Below are 20,295 nucleotides of genomic sequence, written 5' to 3'. Positions count from 1 at the left end.
CCTACCCCCACTATTACCCATCGCCATTGAAACGGCGCGCCGGGCGCGCGACGAGGATGCCCAGCCTACGGCCAATCAGAGCGCTGGCAGGTGTGCATAGGAGGGGCAGTAGGCTCCCGCGCTCTGACCAATAGCAGCGTAATTACGAGGAGGTATTAGCCAATGTGAAGTGACAAAACACCCGCGCTCGGAATACCTACTGCAACCGGACAACCTCCTTGCACAACATGCTTCCCTGATATATCAGAAGTAAATTTCCAAGATTTCGCGGTGCGAAACCTGAGTTTCGCCTACTTTATCATCCGAATTAATTCTTCTATTAACTTTTATTGTCTTCTAACGTCTCTACTGATGCATAATTAAATTCTTGCTATTTTTTAATTATTAATTATGTTCTTTTGAATAATTTATGCAAACGCAAAATGCGGCGGAAAGTTTCGCATAAGCTGAAATGTAAAACGTATGCAACAGTATTTTAAAACTCTTTATTGTCAAATCTCGTTTGAGAGAGCATGATTTGCATTAACGGACACATAACAATGTTAAAATAAACGTTCGTATTTCTCGAGATTCTTGTCGTTCGTCACTTTAGAGAGCTATAGTATAATCTTTCCGCTAAACGGTGCCCGACCCGACGGCACTTGTCGCTATTGTTTTCTCGTTGACTAGCAGCGTAATATAGAACATATTAAGATCATACGTTTGTTTATAAAAGTGAGATGTATTTAGTTTATTAGTTAATTTGTTAAATTAGTAAAGGGAATAAAATAAAGTGTTTTATTAAAAATTTAAAATGTTTTAATTGTTTAAGATTTTTACAATCCATGAGATTTTTACAATCCAAGAATAATCGATTGTAGTTGATCAACTTTTATTGCTTACGTCTGTTAAACGGGGAGCACACTTCTGCACAACGCATAATGCGTAAGCATAAAAAAAATTGATTGGTCCATACACATGTGCATAAGGAAATAGACCAATCAGTTTTCTTATGCGTACGTATTATGCGTTATACAAAAGCCTGTGTTCCCCGCTTTAGCTTTCGCAGTATTGTCCTCTGAAAAAAGGCAGGAGTCAAAATAAAGAAAGAAGAAGAAGAAGACAGTTGCTTTCAAGGAATTAACACAGAGACAGAGACTAATTTTACGCATTTTTATTTTAATACATTATGGCAGGAGAAGTGATTGTTGATGCATTGCCGTATATCGATCAAGGATATGATGAACCGGGCGTACGAGAAGCGGTGAATAAGAATTATATTCATTTATAATATTTTTTTCGGATTTGCTCCTTTTAGGTTAGGAGCGTTAACGCCTTCAACCCTTATAATATTAATAGTAATGTGATAGGTTATACGTTGATGTTATGTTTAGAAAAGTCATCGCGTATTTTTTTTCATTTCGCGAAGTATTTATTTCTTATTGTTTCGATACTTTCAGATTCTTCGAAAATAAAGATATTTATATTTACACAGCCGTGGTTTTATATAAGTTTGCTAAGTGAGATGTATCGAAAGGTAATTACTTAATTTCAAGAACTCGTTTATTTAATGATAATCAAGGGAAAAAATATTGTTTTTTTTTTTAGCGAGATGTCTTTTTCTCTTTTTTAATGAGATTTTCATGTCTCGAATTTTATTTATCCAATTGTTCATTCAAGCATATATGTTGCAATTGTTAGCTAAACTGCGAATAATTTTTTCACTTTATCGCAATTTGTAGTTTTTTACCATAAATTATTTTGCATAAGAGAATTTTAAAAACAATTTGACACGAGAAACATGCAAAGTAGAAATATAGAAACCGTGATATTTATTTTTTCGAAGAACAAATTAACTCGAAGCATATGTTTGGATTTGTGCTTTTTCATGGTAAAAGAATTATCTCTTCTTTTCTAGACATTTAATTGTCTATTTAATTAATCATTCAACTGTGCATTGTATTACTAATTTGTTAAATTGAATGAACGTCAAACTTTTTCGTTAGCTTTTCAATATCGTCCGTTAGCTTTCGATATCTACACGTTTTATTCGGATGAGTGAGTCCCGCAATAATAGATAACAAATAATGAAAAGATACGTTTCGTATGTTTGGTCATTATGACGTGTATTTTATCGTTCTTCTTCATTTAAATCACAATAAAGCCGCAACGTAATTAAGACTGTAATCTTTGATTTTGCCATTATCTGCCTCATCAAAATGCGGAACACATACGTTATCACATTCACCATAATAAATGCGACCAATTGTACGTTAGCCTATAGTAGATAATATGAATGATATCAATCCGCTATAAAAAGGGAATAGAAATGATTGTCTTCACTCCCAGTTTCATTTTTGATCTAGCCTGAGTTAATTATCAATCATGCTACCATTTATTTTCTTAGTAGTCGGCGTTCTCGCGCAGCGTATGTATAAAAGTATAATATAGTATAATGACAAAATAATCTCTTGTTATTTTTCGCCTTCGATGAATATCTTGCTCGTCGCCGCGGTCATCAGTTATACATACTATCGTTCGTTCTGTAAGAAATGAATATTTATTATAAGCATATATATTGTTATTGATTTGCAGAGACGTTCGCTGATAAACCCGAAGCGATCGTCGGCGGTCAGCTCGCCGTACCAGGCGAGTTCCCGCATCAAGTTTCCCTGAGGTTGGACGGCGTTGGACACGTTTGCGGCGGCTCCATCATCGCCCCGACGAAGATCCTGACTGCCGCTCATTGCGTGGAGACTGTGTATCCACCCTACCACAATTTCAAGGTCGCGACTGGCAGCATCGATAGCACGGGAGGAGAACTCCACACCGTGAAAACCATTGCCGTACATCCGCAATATTCCGACAGAAAGGAAGATGCTTGGAAAAATGACATCGCGGTGATCACAGTAAGTCGATCGAAGTTATCCGGATAGTTCGTCACTGCAATTTGCGTCTGCAATTTCGAAAGCGCCAGCTTTATAATTTCTTTCTATTTTTTTTTCTAACATTGCAGTCCATCTCGTCCCTCCATTTTTACTCCTTTTGTTTAAATCATCTGTTTCGTTCGTTTCAGCTCGAATCGCCGATTGAATACAACAAATATCAATCTCCAATCGCTCTGACCACCTCTAAGCCTACCCCCGGACAGAAATGTACCTTATCCGGATGGGGTCGGATCAGCGCGGAAGGACCGTATCCGCGCAATCTTCTCAAGATGAACCAGTTCGTGGTCTCGAAGAGCCAGTGCCAGAAGAGCCACTATAATATGCCTTTGACCGGCAGTCACTTGTGTACGCTCAATCGCTACGGAATTGGCGCTTGCTCGGTAAGTAACATACATCGTTGAATATGTGGGAATAGTATCTATCCCTGATAGAGATGATTAATCCATCAGTTGTTTAAGAGACTCGGTAGTTAAACGAGAAGTTAACGCAAACGTCTGTCTGAATTTCCAGGGTGACAGCGGTGGTCCGCTCATCAGTAACGGCGTACAGATCGGTGTTACTTCCTGGGTTGCTTCTTGCGCCGTGAGTTATCCTGATGTCTACACCGATGTCTATTACCATCTCAACTTCATCGTATATGCTTCAGAAGATACGTAAAGGCAATCTATGAGACATAAACGACATAGATCTATTCAACGTACCATGTCAATGTGCCGGAAGAATATATTTACGATGTCGCAGCTTATATACGTTAATGATACATCGACCGCTTCTGTAAAAGAAAATAAATAATTCTATATTTATAATATATAAATAAATAAATAAACGTTATAATTAATGTGTGACAAATATAACTGTATGCAGATTTATTATCCATCTCCAAATTCCACTTCCTTAATATAGTAAAAAAATAATTCATAATTTTCTTTTCATAAACAGACAATATTAGAAAGCTGTAATTTAACTCGTCTGTAGAAATTAAGAAATTAAGACATTGCAACAAATTTTTGCCCAATGCTAATTTTTGTAATATTTATCGTCATGATCGATATTGATAACAGATTGAATATTAATGGTTTATTAATAATGATATCATAACTTGTGTTTCGCTGATTCCAAAATTACATACATATTACATGTGTATGATACATACACAGCTTAACAAATCATCAGCAGATATTGATAATAAAGATAACACAAAATGTTTAATTAAGAGTTTCGTCTTTACCTTAAATTGTGTGTGTTATTTGCTTTTTGCATTTCTTTATCTTAATATTTTTAATGCGATAAACTGCAACGTACAATTGCAATACCCAGATAGTTTGAAAATCCAAAGAACATTCAAAACGGATATCATCTCTCTCTCTTCAGAGCATCTTAATTTAATATTCTCTGGATGTCTTGAAAAATAATAGCTGAATACGAGTTGTAAAACCATTCTATGTATTAGAGATATATTACAAATGTATTTCTTGTGCACATTTAAAGAAATCAATTCTAAGAGTGAGATACAAATTAAATCGTATTCTTATTGTTCAATATTTGCAACATTGTAAGATAGATTATATATTTAGTACATGTTGAAAGTATACAATTTTATTCTCTATATTATCTTGAGTTCCTTTTGCATTTAACGTATTAAAAAATGATGCGATTTACATTTCTGTATAATATATTAGACAGTAGAAATAAGTAATCTCTAATTTTCTCATAATCATAGAAATATAGTTTCTAGTATAAAATAAAAAATGTTAGACTGTACCAATAATAATTTCTATTTAATTAACTTGAATGTCAAACGATAAAATTTTCTATTTGCTTTTCGATATCTTACGTTTCGCTTGGATAAACGCGATCAGCTCTACAGTAATAATGAAGAGATACGCCTCATGTTTCATTATTTGCACGTTTTATCGTTCTTCTCCATTTAACTGATACCGCGTAACTAAGTGTGCAATATTTGATTTTGTCGTATTTTTCTCATTGAAATGCGGGGTGTGTCATCGCGTTTATTTACTGTAAAAAATGTGACCAGCTGTTCGCCGAGATCGGGTTGCAGATATGAATGCGCTATAAAAAGAGAGTAGAAATTATTGTCCTTACTCTCAGTTTCATTTTTGACCTGAGATAATTATCGATCATGCTACCTTTTATTTTCTTGGTGGTCGGCGTTCTGGCGCAACGTAAGTAAAATACGATATTGTACAATGACAAAATATTCTCATCATATACCGTCGTTCGTTCCGCAAGAAATGCATATTTATTGTTAGCATATATATCATCGATTTGCAGAGACGTTCGCTGACGATCCCGAACAGATCGTCGGCGGTACGCCTGCCGCACCAGGCGAATTCCCACACCAAGCTTCCCTGAGGGTCAATGGCAATCACATTTGCGGCGGTTCCATCATCGCCCCGACCAAGATCCTGACTGCTGCACATTGCGTGGACGGGATCGTATATCCGCCCTACAACAACTTGAGAATTGCCACCGGCACCATCCAAATCAATGGAGGAAAGCTCCATACTGTGTCGAAAGTTGCCGTACATCCGCAATATTCCGGCAGAAGGGAAGACGCTTGGAGGAATGACGTTGCGGTGATCACGGTAGGTCGACGTTCGGATAGTTCCGCCACTGTGATTTGCCTCTGCAATTTCAAAAACGCCAGCTTATAATTTTTTTTCTAATTACTTTTAACGTCTTTTTTTGCTCCTTTTATTTAAAATTGCCTGTATCAGTCATCTGTTCCGTCATTCGTTCATTTCAGCTCAGATCGCCGATTCAATACGACCAATACCAATCTGCGATCGATCTGACTACCTACAAGCCTTCCGCTGGACAAACAGCAACCCTATCCGGATGGGGTAGAACCAGTACGGGTGGATCGCTCGCGCGCAGTCTCCTCAAGATGAACCAAGCCGTGGTCTCGCAGAACCAATGTCAGCAATATCACCGTGGTATGCCCTTGACCGGCAGCCACTTGTGCACGCTCAATCGTTTTGGAATTGGTGCTTGCCAGGTAAGTAACACACATCGTTGAATATGTGGGAATATAGGATCCCTGAAAGAGACGTACGATTGATCAATCAGTTAGAAAAGACTTGATAATATTATAGTTAAACGAAAACTTAATGAAAATTGTCTGCATTTCCAGGGTGACAGCGGTGGTCCGCTCATCAGCAACGGTGTACAGATCGGTATTACTTCCTGGGTTCTGCCTTGCGCTCAGGGTGTGCCTGATGTCTACACTGATGTCTCCTATCATCGCAACTTCATCAGATCATCTTAAGAAGATACGTAAAGGCAATCTATGAGATATATAAATAGCATAGACGACATAGACGTATTCGGTGTATCACGTTAACTGTTAACCACCGCGCCGAAAGAATACCGCTGTTGCTTCGAAGCTATACGCAGATACGTCGGTCGCATCTTTAAAAAAGAAAAGAAACATTTCTGTATTTTCATCTTAATAAATATATAAACGTTATGATTAAATCTAACAAAGTTGTTGGATCTTTAATTGATATTGATATAATAAAGTCTTTTCAGTTTTATGAGATATAACCTGTTTTGCAAGTTATCATTTATCACCAGCTTCCCTAACATATATGAAAAGTATCGATAATCCTTATTTTTATTTTAAGTACGCAATATAGAAAGAGCTACAATTAAATTTTTCGATAGAAATTAAGATATATCATAAAAACTTTTGTTCAATTGTAAATATGTAATATTCATTACCATGTTATTGATAGCAAATTAAGGCTTCTGGCTGGGTACTTGTCGCTTCTATTATAATCTTTTGTTTGATGACGTCAAAAACGAGAAAAGTTGAGAATTGACACGCTGAGAATTCTTGCGTGCCATTTTCAAATAAAAAGATATTTGCATGAAATAACACTATCATCTTTTCGCGTTTTTTAATAGCTCAATATTTTTGATATGATAAATTTTATAACATGACGATAACATCTCCACAAAAGAAAATATATAATTAAGATTCCTAAGAAATAAAAAAATATTTCGATCTAATTTCAAATAATTCGATCTTGCGGAATGTTATTAAAAATTCTCAAATTCTTTATTTTTACGTATAATATAATAAATTCGGCATACTTTAGTGTAGTTGGGAAGAGCATTATCGACCAAACAATTGGGTCTCATGTCGCAAGTTCAGGCAGGTCTCGCAGGTCGTGTAAACTATTATAGCTGTTGGAAGTACTAAACGTACAATTTTTAACATTTTGGTAGAACAGTGATTTGTATTATGGCACATTTTGGTAAGCCAACGACTTCACCTTCGAAAATTTTAGTCATTGTCATACGTGTCACTTTGCGAGTATTTTATAAGTATCGCTATTGTAGATATTTCGAACGGGGAAGAAGAAGCGGAGATTCAAGATGCTAATTCCTTCGCAAGTCATTCAGAATCGAAAGAGGAGCTCGATGAATTTGATTTAGTTCACGGTAAGAAACTGCAATCCCCGATACTTGGTTGCCATTATCAACTTCTCGATTTACCAACAAGTTGCATACCGTCAACCATCCTGGATACATCTCTGCTGCACGTAAGATTCAACGGCATGCATTTGCTACAAAAATTCAACGAAACATTCTAGTTATTATCCCAGTGTTTTTGGTAGTTTTGCCGTCGACTGTCGACAACTATCATCGATAATAATTATATATTCTCTATTTGCAGATTCCCGTTTATGCCCATTTAAAGGTATATGACCTGAAGCCTGTGCGGCTGCCGGAGGCACCGTCGATTTTATCGGCTTTACTGCAATTTTCGTGAGTCATGAGTCATGGAGTTTACCTCTGCGCGTACGTTTGTTCGTCATTTAATTATCACGCTTTACTTTCAGAGAAGGCACCGTAATCAGCAAATCCTCGAGGGAAATATCGTCGACCGCGCGATTAAGCGAGGACGATGGAGTATCCGCTTCGTGCAGCGCTCGAAACAGTATTATAAAGATTAATAAGAATAAACGACGAACTTAATTGTAAACTTAAATATCAGCATGAACAAAGATATATATACACATTTTACTGTACGTTTTTTATTTTTTATTTTTCGCAAGTGCTCGCGGATTTCATATTTTATCCATTTTCTTCTTTCTCTACATCAAGGATATTTATATATCAAGTATACTTTATTGTCGATTTGCAAAACTTTTGATTTTTATGATTTAAGATTCCGAACTCGCGATTCTTAAAAGCTTGGAAAATTTTTAGAATTTTAAATTGCAACCCCTCCTTGCCCATTCTCCTATACTTTATTAATTTTCGAGATTGTCTTGATTTTCGCGATTTGAAATCTCGAATTCCTGCTTCCTGTGCGCTCAGATAAATCGTTTGCCGTCTGTAATCTAAGCATCAGCGTTCAACTACTTCGCTAAGCGAGATTTGAATTTCGTGTCAATTTTTTTTAAAAGGTGACCAGTGAATTTTTCTTTCAACGTAGAATTGGCCATACTGGCAGAAATGTAGGCCGTCGAAGGGAGAGAGAGAGAGAGAGAGAGGGGGGGCGGGAGGGGAAAAAAAGGAGCGGAGCAGCGCTTGACGCATTAGGTTATAATACTCGATGGAGTAATCTCCGTTTTCTTTTCTACGCGAATTTTCCGGCTCGTCGCCGTCGGCCCGGACGAGGAGGCGAGCCGAGCGTCGACAGTGATTTAACAATGCGACAATGAGGATGCTCAACGAGTTTCTCGCGATCTGCGTCGTGTTGCAGTGTTTTTACGATGTATGCACTACACACTTGCTCATAAACGTAAAAAATCAGGTGAGTGAATGTCTCTTACGCTTTCCATTCAGCAGCTCCACTTTTATATTCATAATTCATAATTTGTACGAAATTATAAAAAAAAAGATTATAAAGACATTTCCTGAGTTATAACCTCAAACGTAATTTAACGCAAATGTTGAATATTATTAGCGAATAAGTAGAGCTTGAAGATAATTTTTCCTATTATTAATATTACTAATGAGAAATTTGTTTTTACTTGCAGGGCGGTGATATTCTTCTAGAAACAATCTCGTCTAACGTTACGGAAGATCTGATTACTCTCGAATTCCAACGTTCCGATGGCACCCTGGTTACACAACTCATCGATTTTAAAAATGTAATTATTTTTACATTTTAAAGAACTCGCGAGAAAGAAGAGAAGGATCTTTGTGCTTTATTAACTACAAACAATTGTGGTTTTTACAGGAAGTTCAAGTTATAAAAGCTCTGGTACTCGGCGAGGAAGAACGCGGGCAAAATCAGTATCAAGTCATGTGTTTCGTGAATCATTTTTACAAAGTAGATTTTATATCGTCCGACGCGATGTCCAAGCTACGCCAGAAGAATCCGGGTACCGTGCGCGTAGCGGAGGAGGATAGGGGTCATGTCAATTATACGATGGACTTGTTTCTGGACGTTTCTCAGTCCAAGGAAATCTCGAAGCACGTTACTACGCTCTGCGCGGAAGCAGCTGGATCGACTTACACTAGAAATGACGATATAAAACAGTGGATTCAAAGACCAGGTACTTATCCGTAATAAAATGCGGGGCGATCAGTGTCTCGTACATATGTGTAGTAATATTATGTGTAGATATCAATTTTTATGACATTTCTAGGTTCCTCGGAAGAGTTACTCATGGCAGCTGTGTATAACTTTACAAATGTGCCGCAATCGGGCATGAATGATACAAGGTCACTGCTGGTCTCTAAATGTGCTGACACATCAAACCTCTGGGCACCTTGCACGTGCTCCCTCGAATTATGCATCGGCTGGTATCCGTGTGGTCTGAAGTTTTGCAAAGGAAAGTCAGATGGCAAGAAGGTAGCAAGCAGCTATCGATGTGGCATAAAAACCTGTAAGAAGTGTTTTATATTCTCATATTATTCTAAAATGAAACAGAACTGTTTATGGGATGAATGACATATAAGGACATTATAGATTAAAATTTTGACTATAAGCACGTTGCTGTGCAATAGAAAGAAATGAAGCTAGAAACAAATTAAATATCTCAGAAAAATTGTTTTAATTACTCTAAGTAGTTAAAATGTGAATCAGAATTCTCAAAAAAAAGGACAAACTGAAACTTTTAATACTTTTTTATTAATTTGAATTTATGTATATATACATATAAAAGATAATTTAATGCTTTTTTAGTAAATATGAACTAAACATTTATTTATTAACAATTCTCTTTCATGAATTGATTTAAATGTAAAATTTTTTTGTTTTATATATTTTACTCTAGATTATATCGTGATTAAAGCCAAAGCAAATCGAGCAAGAATATTTTTGCAAGATTGTATATTAGATTTATGCTGGGGAGGTCTTTAAAGGTCTTTAAAAAATTTTATAACGATAAGTGGGTTACATTTTAAAAGGGTTTATGTTAAGTGATGAACAAAGAATTTTTATTTAATTCTCGTCTACGGAAATTCACTAATATCACTATACGTAATTATGTAGATTTTACTGAATGGATATTTGTAACATTTGTAACTTCTTTTACGTCTAATTTACATCAGCATTTTATTTCCGTACATTCCAAGATTTGTAATACAATGTTTTGACATATTTTATTACAAATATTGTTGTTAATTCTACTTTTGTAGAATTCAATTTTCTGCCATAAAAAAAATTTAAAGAAACGCAAAACTGTCCGTATACAGATAGAACATTGTTCGCTGTGATCAGCAATTGCATGTGTTCCAGGAATACTATTCGCAGAGAGATACTTTTACTTCCATTAAATTTATCTAACATTCCCAGTCGTTATATTATTTACATTTACAAGTGAAATCATTCCAGTATACCCGATAATTTTTGTATTACCTATTATATCTAATACTTTTTCGTACTGACTATATGTTACAAATAATCCATTCAAAACACATAAATGTTCTATTTTATTTCTCCAACAAAAACGTCAAGCTAATTGTGTATTACGTAACAATGTACGTAGAGAGTTTTATACGTGATTTGTAAAGCTGCCATTTATACACATTGTATGTGTATACATTATATGTTGTAATTTGTACATAATGCAGACACATATAGGCAAAGACACAAATATAACAATAGATATCGATGATCTATAAATTCATGTACATATAAATTCGTGTTAATAGCAGAAAATTGTACAGTTTATGTAAGATTTGCAGTACCGTGCGAGACTTTATAAGATTATTAGATATCAATTTATATTGATACATTAAGTATCCGCAATTTATAACGAATGTCTTTGCACGTTTCAATGAGAGGGTATACCTAGCGGATCATTGTGAATAAGACTGCAAAATCTGTCCATTTAACGTATATAATGGTTAAGCCATTGCTCTCTAAAATCCCTCACATATACAATTGTATTTACAGTATGAGAGAGATCGTTCGAAGGGAATACATACGTATACTTACGCTTGTAATCCGACGTTCACGAAACAATTACGATAAACATCTAGCAATATTTGTCGTTTTTAGTCAGGAACCGAATAGAAGATGTACAATGCAGCGTGTTAATGGTGCCGAGGAGAATGTACTTGGCGCGATTCCCTAAATAGACCTCGCTACCTATTGTCGTGTCCTTTTAGCAGTCGATTGCTACGAACGCAGAAATAGTGATAAATCGAGGCATTCACGATGCAGAACAGAGCCGGGATTGAGCAACTAAAATTATTCTAATGATTAAATTTACTGCTAATCGATCTCAAGATTTTTCTTAATTATTAAGTACAATATTTAAAGCACGTATATAAATTCTGCGACAGGAGCAATGTTCCTTTTCACTCACAACTAAAATATGACAAAATCACTTACCGCCTTGATTTTTTTCCTAACACGCACAAGTCGACAGAAAATCTTATATTTTTACTCTTGAAGTTATATTTTAAATATATTTACTCTCAATTTTTTTTAAATCTTCTGTCTCAGTAAAAATCCCGGTTCTGCTGTGAACGATTAATATAAATTGTACCGAGCGATGTCAGCCTTGTTTATACATACTGTAACGGTAAAGCAAATCATAATCGTCGCACAACTCGATTACATTTACGTGTAAATCAATGGGGATTAATACATAAAATGTGACAGAATAAATTCGTAAATAATACACTATTTATATAGAAATATGTATATAGATTCAGCAGAGAGACTTGGAGATTAATTTCGAAGTCTTACTTTGGTACCGACTTTAGCATCGATCATTTTAGTTACAATAAATGGCTTTGCGACGGATATTAGAAAGGGCGATATGTGCAATAACAATTTCTAGATGACGAGAGAGGGATATTTATAAATATCCTATTATAGAAGAGATATTATGAAATATTTATAATAATTTATTTAATACTTGTTTTCTTCACGTGCCTGTTGTTTAATAAATATATTATATTTATTTGGTAAAAGACTTTACCTATAGCTATCTGAGACCTTCTGACGCAAGAAGGTGTCATATAATTGTATAATGGAAAATGAGAAATATTTGTCAATATTTAACCATTGTATCAACCCCCTTTGATGTAATTTATGGGTATCACTACACTATGTATGATTTCAGCTTTACACATAATGTTGTATCTTATACACATATTTTTTATATATATTTAATAAAAAGAATTAATATACATACATGTGTGTGTTTTAATTTTAATGACGTGGAGCGGTAATCCTGAAAGATCGTTTTTTAATACACATGCGTGATTAAAAATATATTTGCGTGATATGTCATTTCGCGGGAGACATCAACTTTTTTCGGAAAGTTGTATAATTTTATCGTATACCAAATTTCTCAATGAGAAATTTATTTTGAATGAAGAATGTGAGTATATATGGATAACACATAATATTTTACAATATAATTTATATATATGTATGTGTGTCTCATACATATATAGTGTGTACCTACCATACGCATGTGTGCGTTACATATATATAAAATAAACGATATGCACCACACGAAATGCATTAAGAACATATTTCTTGTGGAAGGATATCCTTTGAAGAATATATGCAGATAAATATTTGTTCATAATTGATTCTATTAAGTACGATACATTAATAATATTAATATCTAATAATGTTAATTAACAGGTAATATAATAATAGCAAAATAATAATAATTTAGTTTTATCCAGAATTCTTTACACATCTCTATACACATCGAAGACATGTTGCACCACTCGCATTTCTACAAAACTTAATGCGCAGTTTGCACAAGTTGCTAGAAATGTCACTCTGATGAGCAAGAAAAAGAAAATTTATTTACAACAAAAACATACATTGGTTTATGTAAATCATCGTTTGCAACGATTAAAAACAAGCTTTTGAATAAAGCTCACAGTGACATAGCACCAAAAGTAAATGCTGCTATCTCAGAGTAAATACGAGAAAACTTACTGATGCAAAACATTTCTTGACATGTGAAAGTTTTCTAAAACATTTCTAATAACGTAAATTTAATATCTCTCGCTATCGTTATCATATCTCTGCTACTGTATTACCTTTGATAATGAAACTAATGTGACATCTATGTGAGTATACAATTCTCTCTGCAATTTTAATGCTACACTAGCCGTGCACCATTAGCCGCCTATCATTACGTTTTCTGAGGTCCTAAAGTGTTCATATAAGATTGTAGATAAGATAGAAATCCAGGAAATTTAATATCTTGTGAAAAATTCCAATAAAATGATATTCATTGTAATAAAATACGATGACATTCTTGATCATATCAGGCAGTTTATCATTGTTTGTATCGTATAATTATATTCGTCATATTTTTATCGGAATTTCGTTTACCGCAACTTGTTGACAGGCGACAATTGTACGCCACTGACTCGCATGAATGCAATTTCAGTTGTACTGAAATCCATAAGAGATCGTGCTTATACACAGGGGATACTCATAGATAGAGTTCCGAAAGATAAAAATTGTAATTAAATATTTTCCGTGCTGGAAATTGAACGAATCGAGTGGCAAATAATATCTTTTGCTCGTGTGAAAACTTGGAGCTGAAATATTGTTTCCGAAGTTAACGAGAAGGACGTACCCTTTTATCACGAGATAAAAATGCTTTGATATATATCGAGTAGCACCAGCCACGTGATGACGTCAAATGTGCACATAAGCGTTCTGTTCTTCGCGACCGCGTGAACGAAAGAAGAGTCCCTGAAATTCGCACGTCAGTCCAATCCGAAACCTGTGGATCGGTCTGTGCACTAGAAGGAGAAACACTAACTACTGTAGCAAGTCTTGCGCACGTCCGCAAGTATAACACTGAAATCGTCGTCAGCCTTGGGCACGTGTTCCATACTCTGCTGCTGTTGTGGCTGCGACTGCTGGTGTTGCTGCGTCACTGAGTGATCCGTGTACTTGGACACCTCCAATCCCGGGTGATATTGTTCCATGGTATGACCGATCGCGACGTTAGGACAACGAGCGTCTTTGTTGCCCTGCTGATCGTCGACGATGCACTGAGAATTCGACATGTCCAGCTGAGATTGCGGCGGTGTCCCGTAGTAGCGCAGATCACTGGCGTAGTTATGGTTGCTATCCAACATACTCTGCGAGGACAGGCTCGAGTGTCCTACGCTCGGATGGGAATACTTGAAATATTTTTCCAGCTGGAGCGTTTGCTGCTGATCGTCCTCGGCGCTCATACCGTGATCGATGTGACCGCCGAGAATCGCGTGCTGGCCGCTGCCGGAGGACGCGTCTGTCTGGTACTCCTGATGATGCGACATTTGGTATCGATGTGTCACTGCGTCAAGAAATTAGAAATTGAACGAGGACGTAATAAAAAAAAAGAGAATAAATTGCACCGTTATTGAAAATTCTACTGTAATTCTTTGACATTCACTGTGAATAGACATTCAGAAAGATCCTATCCTAGTATCTCTTTGATACTATCTCATATCTCGAAAAAACGATTTTATTTAGAAAACGTAAGACTAATTATTTTCAAATTATTTCTCTTGCTTATATATCTTTCCTGTAATAAAGGATAATACTAGCTATTGCGTTCCTTGATCCTGTATGTATCAAGATTCTTCTATTCCTAGTCGAGTTCTACGAGCCTTTGAATTTAACGTGCGTGAACGAGAGCAAAACGTTACCGGGACAACTTTCGGCGGCCCCGCGGATTCCTATGGGCTGCTGTCGACTGCCCGCGCATTGGACCGGATTGTAATTGCTCTCGACGGTAGACTGCATCGAATAGTTGGTCGTGCTCTTGGACGTCTGCGTGCCGCTGTAGTGCTGCAACGATTGATCGTGCGGCGAGGCGACCGGCGGATAAAACGTGCCCGTGACGGAACCGACGTTGTCGAAACCGGAGCGTAGCTTATTGCACGACACCATCATACCGTTCGCTATGCCCACCGCGGCTATGCTCGTGGATTGTCTCTCGAAGTTCAAATAGCCCACCTGAGTGACGAGAAACGTAATAATTGCCTGAGAGGGTTGCTCGATCTGGTCTGACACGGAATAATTCGGCGTGACGTGGAGAAATCACAAACTAGATTTAAATTTATTTATGAAAGAAGAATGAATTTAATTCTCTCCATCAAATTATGGCAAAGTAATTAAATATATTTTTATATTATTTTTTGTATTTCGACAAACGATAGTTTATAGAAGATTGCAACCGTAACGTAGTATAAAAATATCAGGTGTGCGGAATACGTACGGATTTTTTATACGTTAAAGTATCCGTGTAACCGCCAGAATTCTGACACGATGATATGCTAGTGTTACTAACGTGACCCGTGTGCAGCTGATTGTCGCTACTCATAAAGGTGTATCGTTTCTGATCGCTCATGTCTCCGTGTTGCTTCGAGGTACCTTCCATCAGATCTCGTTCTGGATCCTGATTTTGAGCGGACGATAAATGACCGCCGTCACCTAGATTAGTACATTAATATTAAATCATCTCAATAATTGTTTCATATTTACTTTAATTGTTTCGTAATTCTAATTGCATCGTGTCGTTTTTCAAACAAAGTCTAAAATTTTTCTTTTATTTTTTCACAAAAAAATCTCCTCGGTTGTATCATTAGTTCAGAAACACTTTTATCTTAAGCTTGTCTGTAAGATATGAATCTCAAATAAATAAAATTTATTCAATTATCCGATCAATTTTCGATTTTAAAAATTCACCATCGGGCTCGGGACTGGCCACCGGAGATATGTCCGGGCTGTGGATGATGGGCGTGTAAGGACTGCCGTAGATCGAATTATTTTCCGATTTGTACTCCTGGATACTCTGCTGTTGCTGTTGATGATACAGGGATGAGATCGGAGAATGGCCACCCCACGGGATTTGAGACATGCCCTGATGGTAACTGTCCATCTTGGACCTTAAACGCATACAACACTTATGATGCGTCGCTTTATAATCGCATGCGGTATATATATATTCCTTATCAGGACAAATACGTCATTGCTAAATCTCGGCTACAATGTTAACATCGTCGAAATCATAACGCCGTCGTCGGCGTTTAAATCTCGCCGGAATCTCTCAATTAACCGCGGCGGTTAGCTCGCACGTACCTTCATTAGCGCGGAAAGTACGGGCCGGAGTATCGACTTACATGGAATGATGAATCGGCGGGCCGGCAGGGTTGGACCTGTTGCCCGCGGTGTTGGTCGCCGAGGGAGGCGAGGACGGTGCACCGGGTGTCCGTTTCGCGTGCTTCCTGCGCCGCGGCCTGTACTTGTAATTCGGGTGTTCCTGCATGTGTATGACCCGGAGCCTCTCGGCCTCCTCGACGTAGGGCCTTCTGTCTTGCGGCGTCAGCCCTCGCCATTTCTTTCCTGCGAGAAGCCCGAACAAAGCAAGCCGTCAAGTAAAGAACGTGAGACAGGAAAAAAAAGAGAAACCGAGAGCGGAGCGCACGTAAAATGATTAAGCGACACACGGTATGTACAGAATTAGCCTTACCGTCGTTCCGGAACTCCCTGTGCCGCATAAACAGTCAAAATACAAAAGATATAATACAATGTAGGATGTAATATAATGAAATGTCAAAGAATGTGCGGATATTTATATCGTCGCAATTCTTGGGTATACTAAATTACCTTTGCATAAGCTATTGAAAGACATTTTGATAATTTTTACAGATTGGCAATGCTGGAATTGACAAATGCGTTAATGTTAAATAAAAATTAATATAACAATAATAATAATAATTTTTTTGTGAAATGGTTTTTAGTTAAAAATGTAAGCTTGAAATATCTTTTAAATTCGCTATTTAGAGATATCTCAGTGTCAGATTAGGGCATGTGTTTGTCGCAAGCATTGAAAAAAATTGTTATGCCTCAAATTGAACCTTTGATGGATTGAAATACGCTTGGAAAACGAGTCAAAACGAATCAAGTTCCATCGTCTGCTTAGAAGATAAATTCATTGGACGATCTTTTTTTTTTTAAATCATAGACGTTATCAGCGCCAAGTTACGCTGCTTTAATATAGCGATTACATGTGCAAAATCTCGTGTGTTCGTATAAATACCCCTGATAAATTACCTCCTCGACAATAATGGGGCGAGGCCACGATGTATACATCTCGATATCCCGAATCTCGATGAAATCGTCGGCCGATCCCTTTGGCTAACGACGCGCTTAATTCGACTTACAAGAGAGAGAGAGAGAGAGAGAGAGAGAGAGAGATTTTATTTTATTTCTCTCTCTTCCTCGTTGCCCCGATATACGTAATGCAAAACGAGCACAGAAATGATCTCTCCTCCCGTCGCACATACACGGCGTATATACACGTACGGATATACGTATTTACAGGTGGGCTTGGTCGGCGGCGGCGGGGTCTTGGTCCGACGACCAAGCCTGGAATCTGCCTTAGTTGCGTTCAATATGCCAACATGGTAGGCCGGAATATCATTAAACGAGGCATAAGGGTTAATGCAAACGTAAGATGTTCGCGACAAGACGAAAAAATTAAGCGCGAGATATCGGATATCGCGTATACGACGTGCGCGTCGCGCATATTACGTATTACGCAGAGCTATGGCACAAATTTCGTATATAAATATATAGAAATATGTATACATAAATAAATACGTATATATTTATGTATAAATGTATAATATATGTATATATATATACGCACACACACATATATAGTTATGCGTACAGTCTTGTAAAGGTACATAGGCGCATGGGGGCGTAGATATGGGTGCGCCCGTGCCTTCAGCCAGCCACAAGGCACGAACCATTATTTCATATTTCATTTTGTATATTTCATCTCCGGAGAAGAGAAAGAGAAAGAAAGAGAGAAACGTTGACCCAGAGGAGTCCGCGCGAGAGGGAGGGCCGGAAAGTAAGAGAGAAAAAAACAAAAGCGCAAATCGATCGTTGTCGAAATCGCACTTCGTCGTGGCGAACCCTTTCCGCCCTATGGATAATAAACAGTCGCGACAGTGCTTTCAGTACTCTCGAGGATGCTTCTGTGGCGAAGAAAAGCGGGAGGAGAGAGAGAGAAAGAGAGAAAGGAAAGGAAAGAAAGGATTCTCGCGAAAGAGGAGAACGCTTTTGTCGCCCGACAATGTTCTCCCGCCTATAGCGACTTCTCGTTTCTCTCGGGTTCCGGCCAGCCGACTCTTCAACCTCTTAGCCCGAAAAAAAAGAAAGAAAGAGGAGCCCGGAGAGGGACTATACCCGGCAAAGGGGATACGAATAAGGTTTTCGGCTAACAATAAGTACACTTAATTTAATATTCCTGGGCGCGCGCGCGAGCGGCGAGTTATCCCTGGCGGTGATTCATCATCACACCCGCGCACGCTGCGTCCCACCGTGATGTCCTCGTTAAGTATTCTAATGGTTGGCGTGTACCTCTAATTTACTGCGCTTAGGCCGCGGCCCGGTCGGACGACTTCATTAATTTCGATGTTTCGAGCAAAAGCGGGCTGTGCGCGCCGCGCCGTCGAATTAGGTGCGTCGCCGGGGAGGACGTCTGGATCGAATTGTCAGTTTGTTCAGCGTGATCCTCGCGGGTGCCCCCCGTGCTCCGCGCGTGTAAACGAGCAACGAGCGGGGAACGCGTGCCTCTCTTAAATAGACACTAAAGTATTATCGAAAAATGATATATTATTATAAAAATTTCAGTTATATGCCGGTATTATTGAAGATTATTATTAAAGACGTCGTAAACTTATAAAAATAAAGGCGTACGTGATAACCGGTATACAATTGGTGACGAAATCGTCTCGGTATTCAGTCTCTGTACTAAATTGCGCTCCGTCCGCCGTGTATATATTGCGAACGTGAATATTTTGTATAAGAATGTTCGATGCTAATAGGCTTTCCATTTCGCGATTTCTATCGGCTCACGCAGTTCCATCTTAGCGGAGAGATTATAAATTAGCTAGTCGGGCATCGGGACAAATTGCGAGACTTGCAGCCAGCGAGCGAAATCGCGCGTGTCGAAAGGTCCCAATCGAGAGTCTCCGCGTCGTCGCGCAAGAATTACGCGCGCGCGTCCCGTTTCGCCGCGACATCCCAGTCGTTGACATTTTCCAGAAAGCTCGTTCGTTCTACCGCCTAATTAACGATTCCGCGGTGATTTACGCACGCGCCAGCCGGTAATTCACTTGGCCAGCGATCCGCGATTAAACCTCTCGCTGTTTTTCTCTTTCACTCTCTTTCCCTCTCTCATTCCCGAGTGTGTGCGCCCAGCAGACACTTCGGGAATTTCGTTATGGTCGCGGACGGTATATAGACGCTCGCGCGCGGACTGGCACGTGACATTTTCAGAATCGAGCGAGAAACTTCTCGCACGCGGCATTTAGAATATAACCGACCGACCGATCAGAACCTCGGAGTTCGGAGTTAGTTAGCGCCCGATTAATCCTCCAGTCTGTTTCGTCAGCTTTAATTATGTACATACGAATTACCAATAAATCCTCAAATTGACACAATATTTTTCAAGTTGGTTTGCTTTTTGGCATCAAGCACTCGCGCTTGAGCGATCACCAACATCCTCGCCTCGAGGAGAGCGCGACCAGCCGTTCTCCAAAGTCGAAATTCAGAGGAAATGCGAAATAAAATGTGTATATAGAAAATCATGATGCGTCGCATAGGCGATATTACGTGTGCAATGGCGTGATGTAGGAGAGGCGAGGAGGGTCGAGATGAAGCGAGAAAGAGGAAAAAGAGGGGCCGGAGCGAGGCCCACATCTCGGTGGGACCGCGCATCGCGCGCGCGTACCCCGCCCAACCTGGGTCGCCCACTGTCACCATTAATAATACGTCTCCCGTCCCGTGATGTATCTCATCTCCCTCGGCGCTGATGGTGTGCGCTCGCCCACCGACGCGCCGCGCGCGCACACCGACGCGTTCACCTGTACA

At 38.3% G+C, this 20,295-nt stretch overlaps 4 protein-coding genes across 12 annotated transcripts in view; 3 read left to right on the top strand and 1 right to left on the bottom strand.

Moving 5' to 3' along the window:
- Window positions 1-2,574: 2,574 nt before the first annotated feature.
- LOC112454972 (chymotrypsin-1-like) lies at window positions 2,575-3,765 on the top strand (the record flags this gene model as incomplete). The annotated part of the gene is made up of 3 exons (XM_025016635.1): window positions 2,575-2,888; window positions 3,056-3,307; window positions 3,438-3,765. Coding segments are annotated over 3 exons (713 nt in total), but the record flags the coding sequence as incomplete, so codon positions are not given.
- Window positions 3,766-4,620: 855 nt separating this feature from the next.
- On the top strand, window positions 4,621-7,947 carry LOC112454975 (chymotrypsin-1-like). Its single transcript, XM_025016638.1, has 7 exons — window positions 4,621-5,110; window positions 5,220-5,533; window positions 5,695-5,946; window positions 6,082-6,193; window positions 7,296-7,498; window positions 7,633-7,724; window positions 7,799-7,947. Exons 1-7 carry the CDS (start codon window positions 5,068-5,070, stop codon window positions 7,932-7,934), a joined length of 1,152 nt encoding a protein of 383 aa, XP_024872406.1. The 5' UTR covers window positions 4,621-5,067; the 3' UTR covers window positions 7,935-7,947.
- Window positions 7,948-8,473: 526 nt separating this feature from the next.
- On the top strand, window positions 8,474-10,104 carry LOC112454971 (out at first protein). Its single transcript, XM_025016634.1, has 4 exons — window positions 8,474-8,718; window positions 8,945-9,058; window positions 9,148-9,466; window positions 9,560-10,104. The coding sequence occupies exons 1-4, from the start codon at window positions 8,623-8,625 to the stop codon at window positions 9,862-9,864; spliced, it is 834 nt and encodes a 277-aa protein (XP_024872402.1). The 5' UTR covers window positions 8,474-8,622; the 3' UTR covers window positions 9,865-10,104.
- Window positions 10,105-11,853: 1,749 nt separating this feature from the next.
- The window catches only part of LOC112454970 (putative transcription factor SOX-15), a 46,352-nt gene continuing 37,910 nt past the window's right edge, over window positions 11,854-20,295 (bottom strand). For 8 of the 9 annotated variants that reach the window (XM_025016626.1, XM_025016627.1, XM_025016628.1 and 5 more), the window contains 5 exons: window positions 16,527-16,749; window positions 16,093-16,292; window positions 15,623-15,837; window positions 15,051-15,360; window positions 11,854-14,695 (listed from right to left, as the gene is read on the bottom strand). In XM_025016626.1, coding sequence (XP_024872394.1) covers window positions 14,169-14,695; window positions 15,051-15,360; window positions 15,623-15,837; window positions 16,093-16,292; window positions 16,527-16,749 — 1,475 coding nt within the window. In that variant the 3' untranslated portion in view covers window positions 11,854-14,168. The remainder of the gene's footprint in view (window positions 14,696-15,050; window positions 15,361-15,622; window positions 15,838-16,092; window positions 16,293-16,526; window positions 16,750-20,295) is intronic. The other variant, XM_025016625.1, reaches the window with a different exon arrangement.

Source organism: Temnothorax curvispinosus, unplaced genomic scaffold, assembly GCF_003070985.1.
Source record: "Temnothorax curvispinosus isolate PA1 unplaced genomic scaffold, ASM307098v1 QBEX01005604.1, whole genome shotgun sequence".
In the NCBI taxonomy this organism is placed as follows: domain Eukaryota; kingdom Metazoa; phylum Arthropoda; class Insecta; order Hymenoptera; family Formicidae; genus Temnothorax; species Temnothorax curvispinosus.
This window is presented reverse-complemented; position numbering and strand designations above follow the sequence as displayed.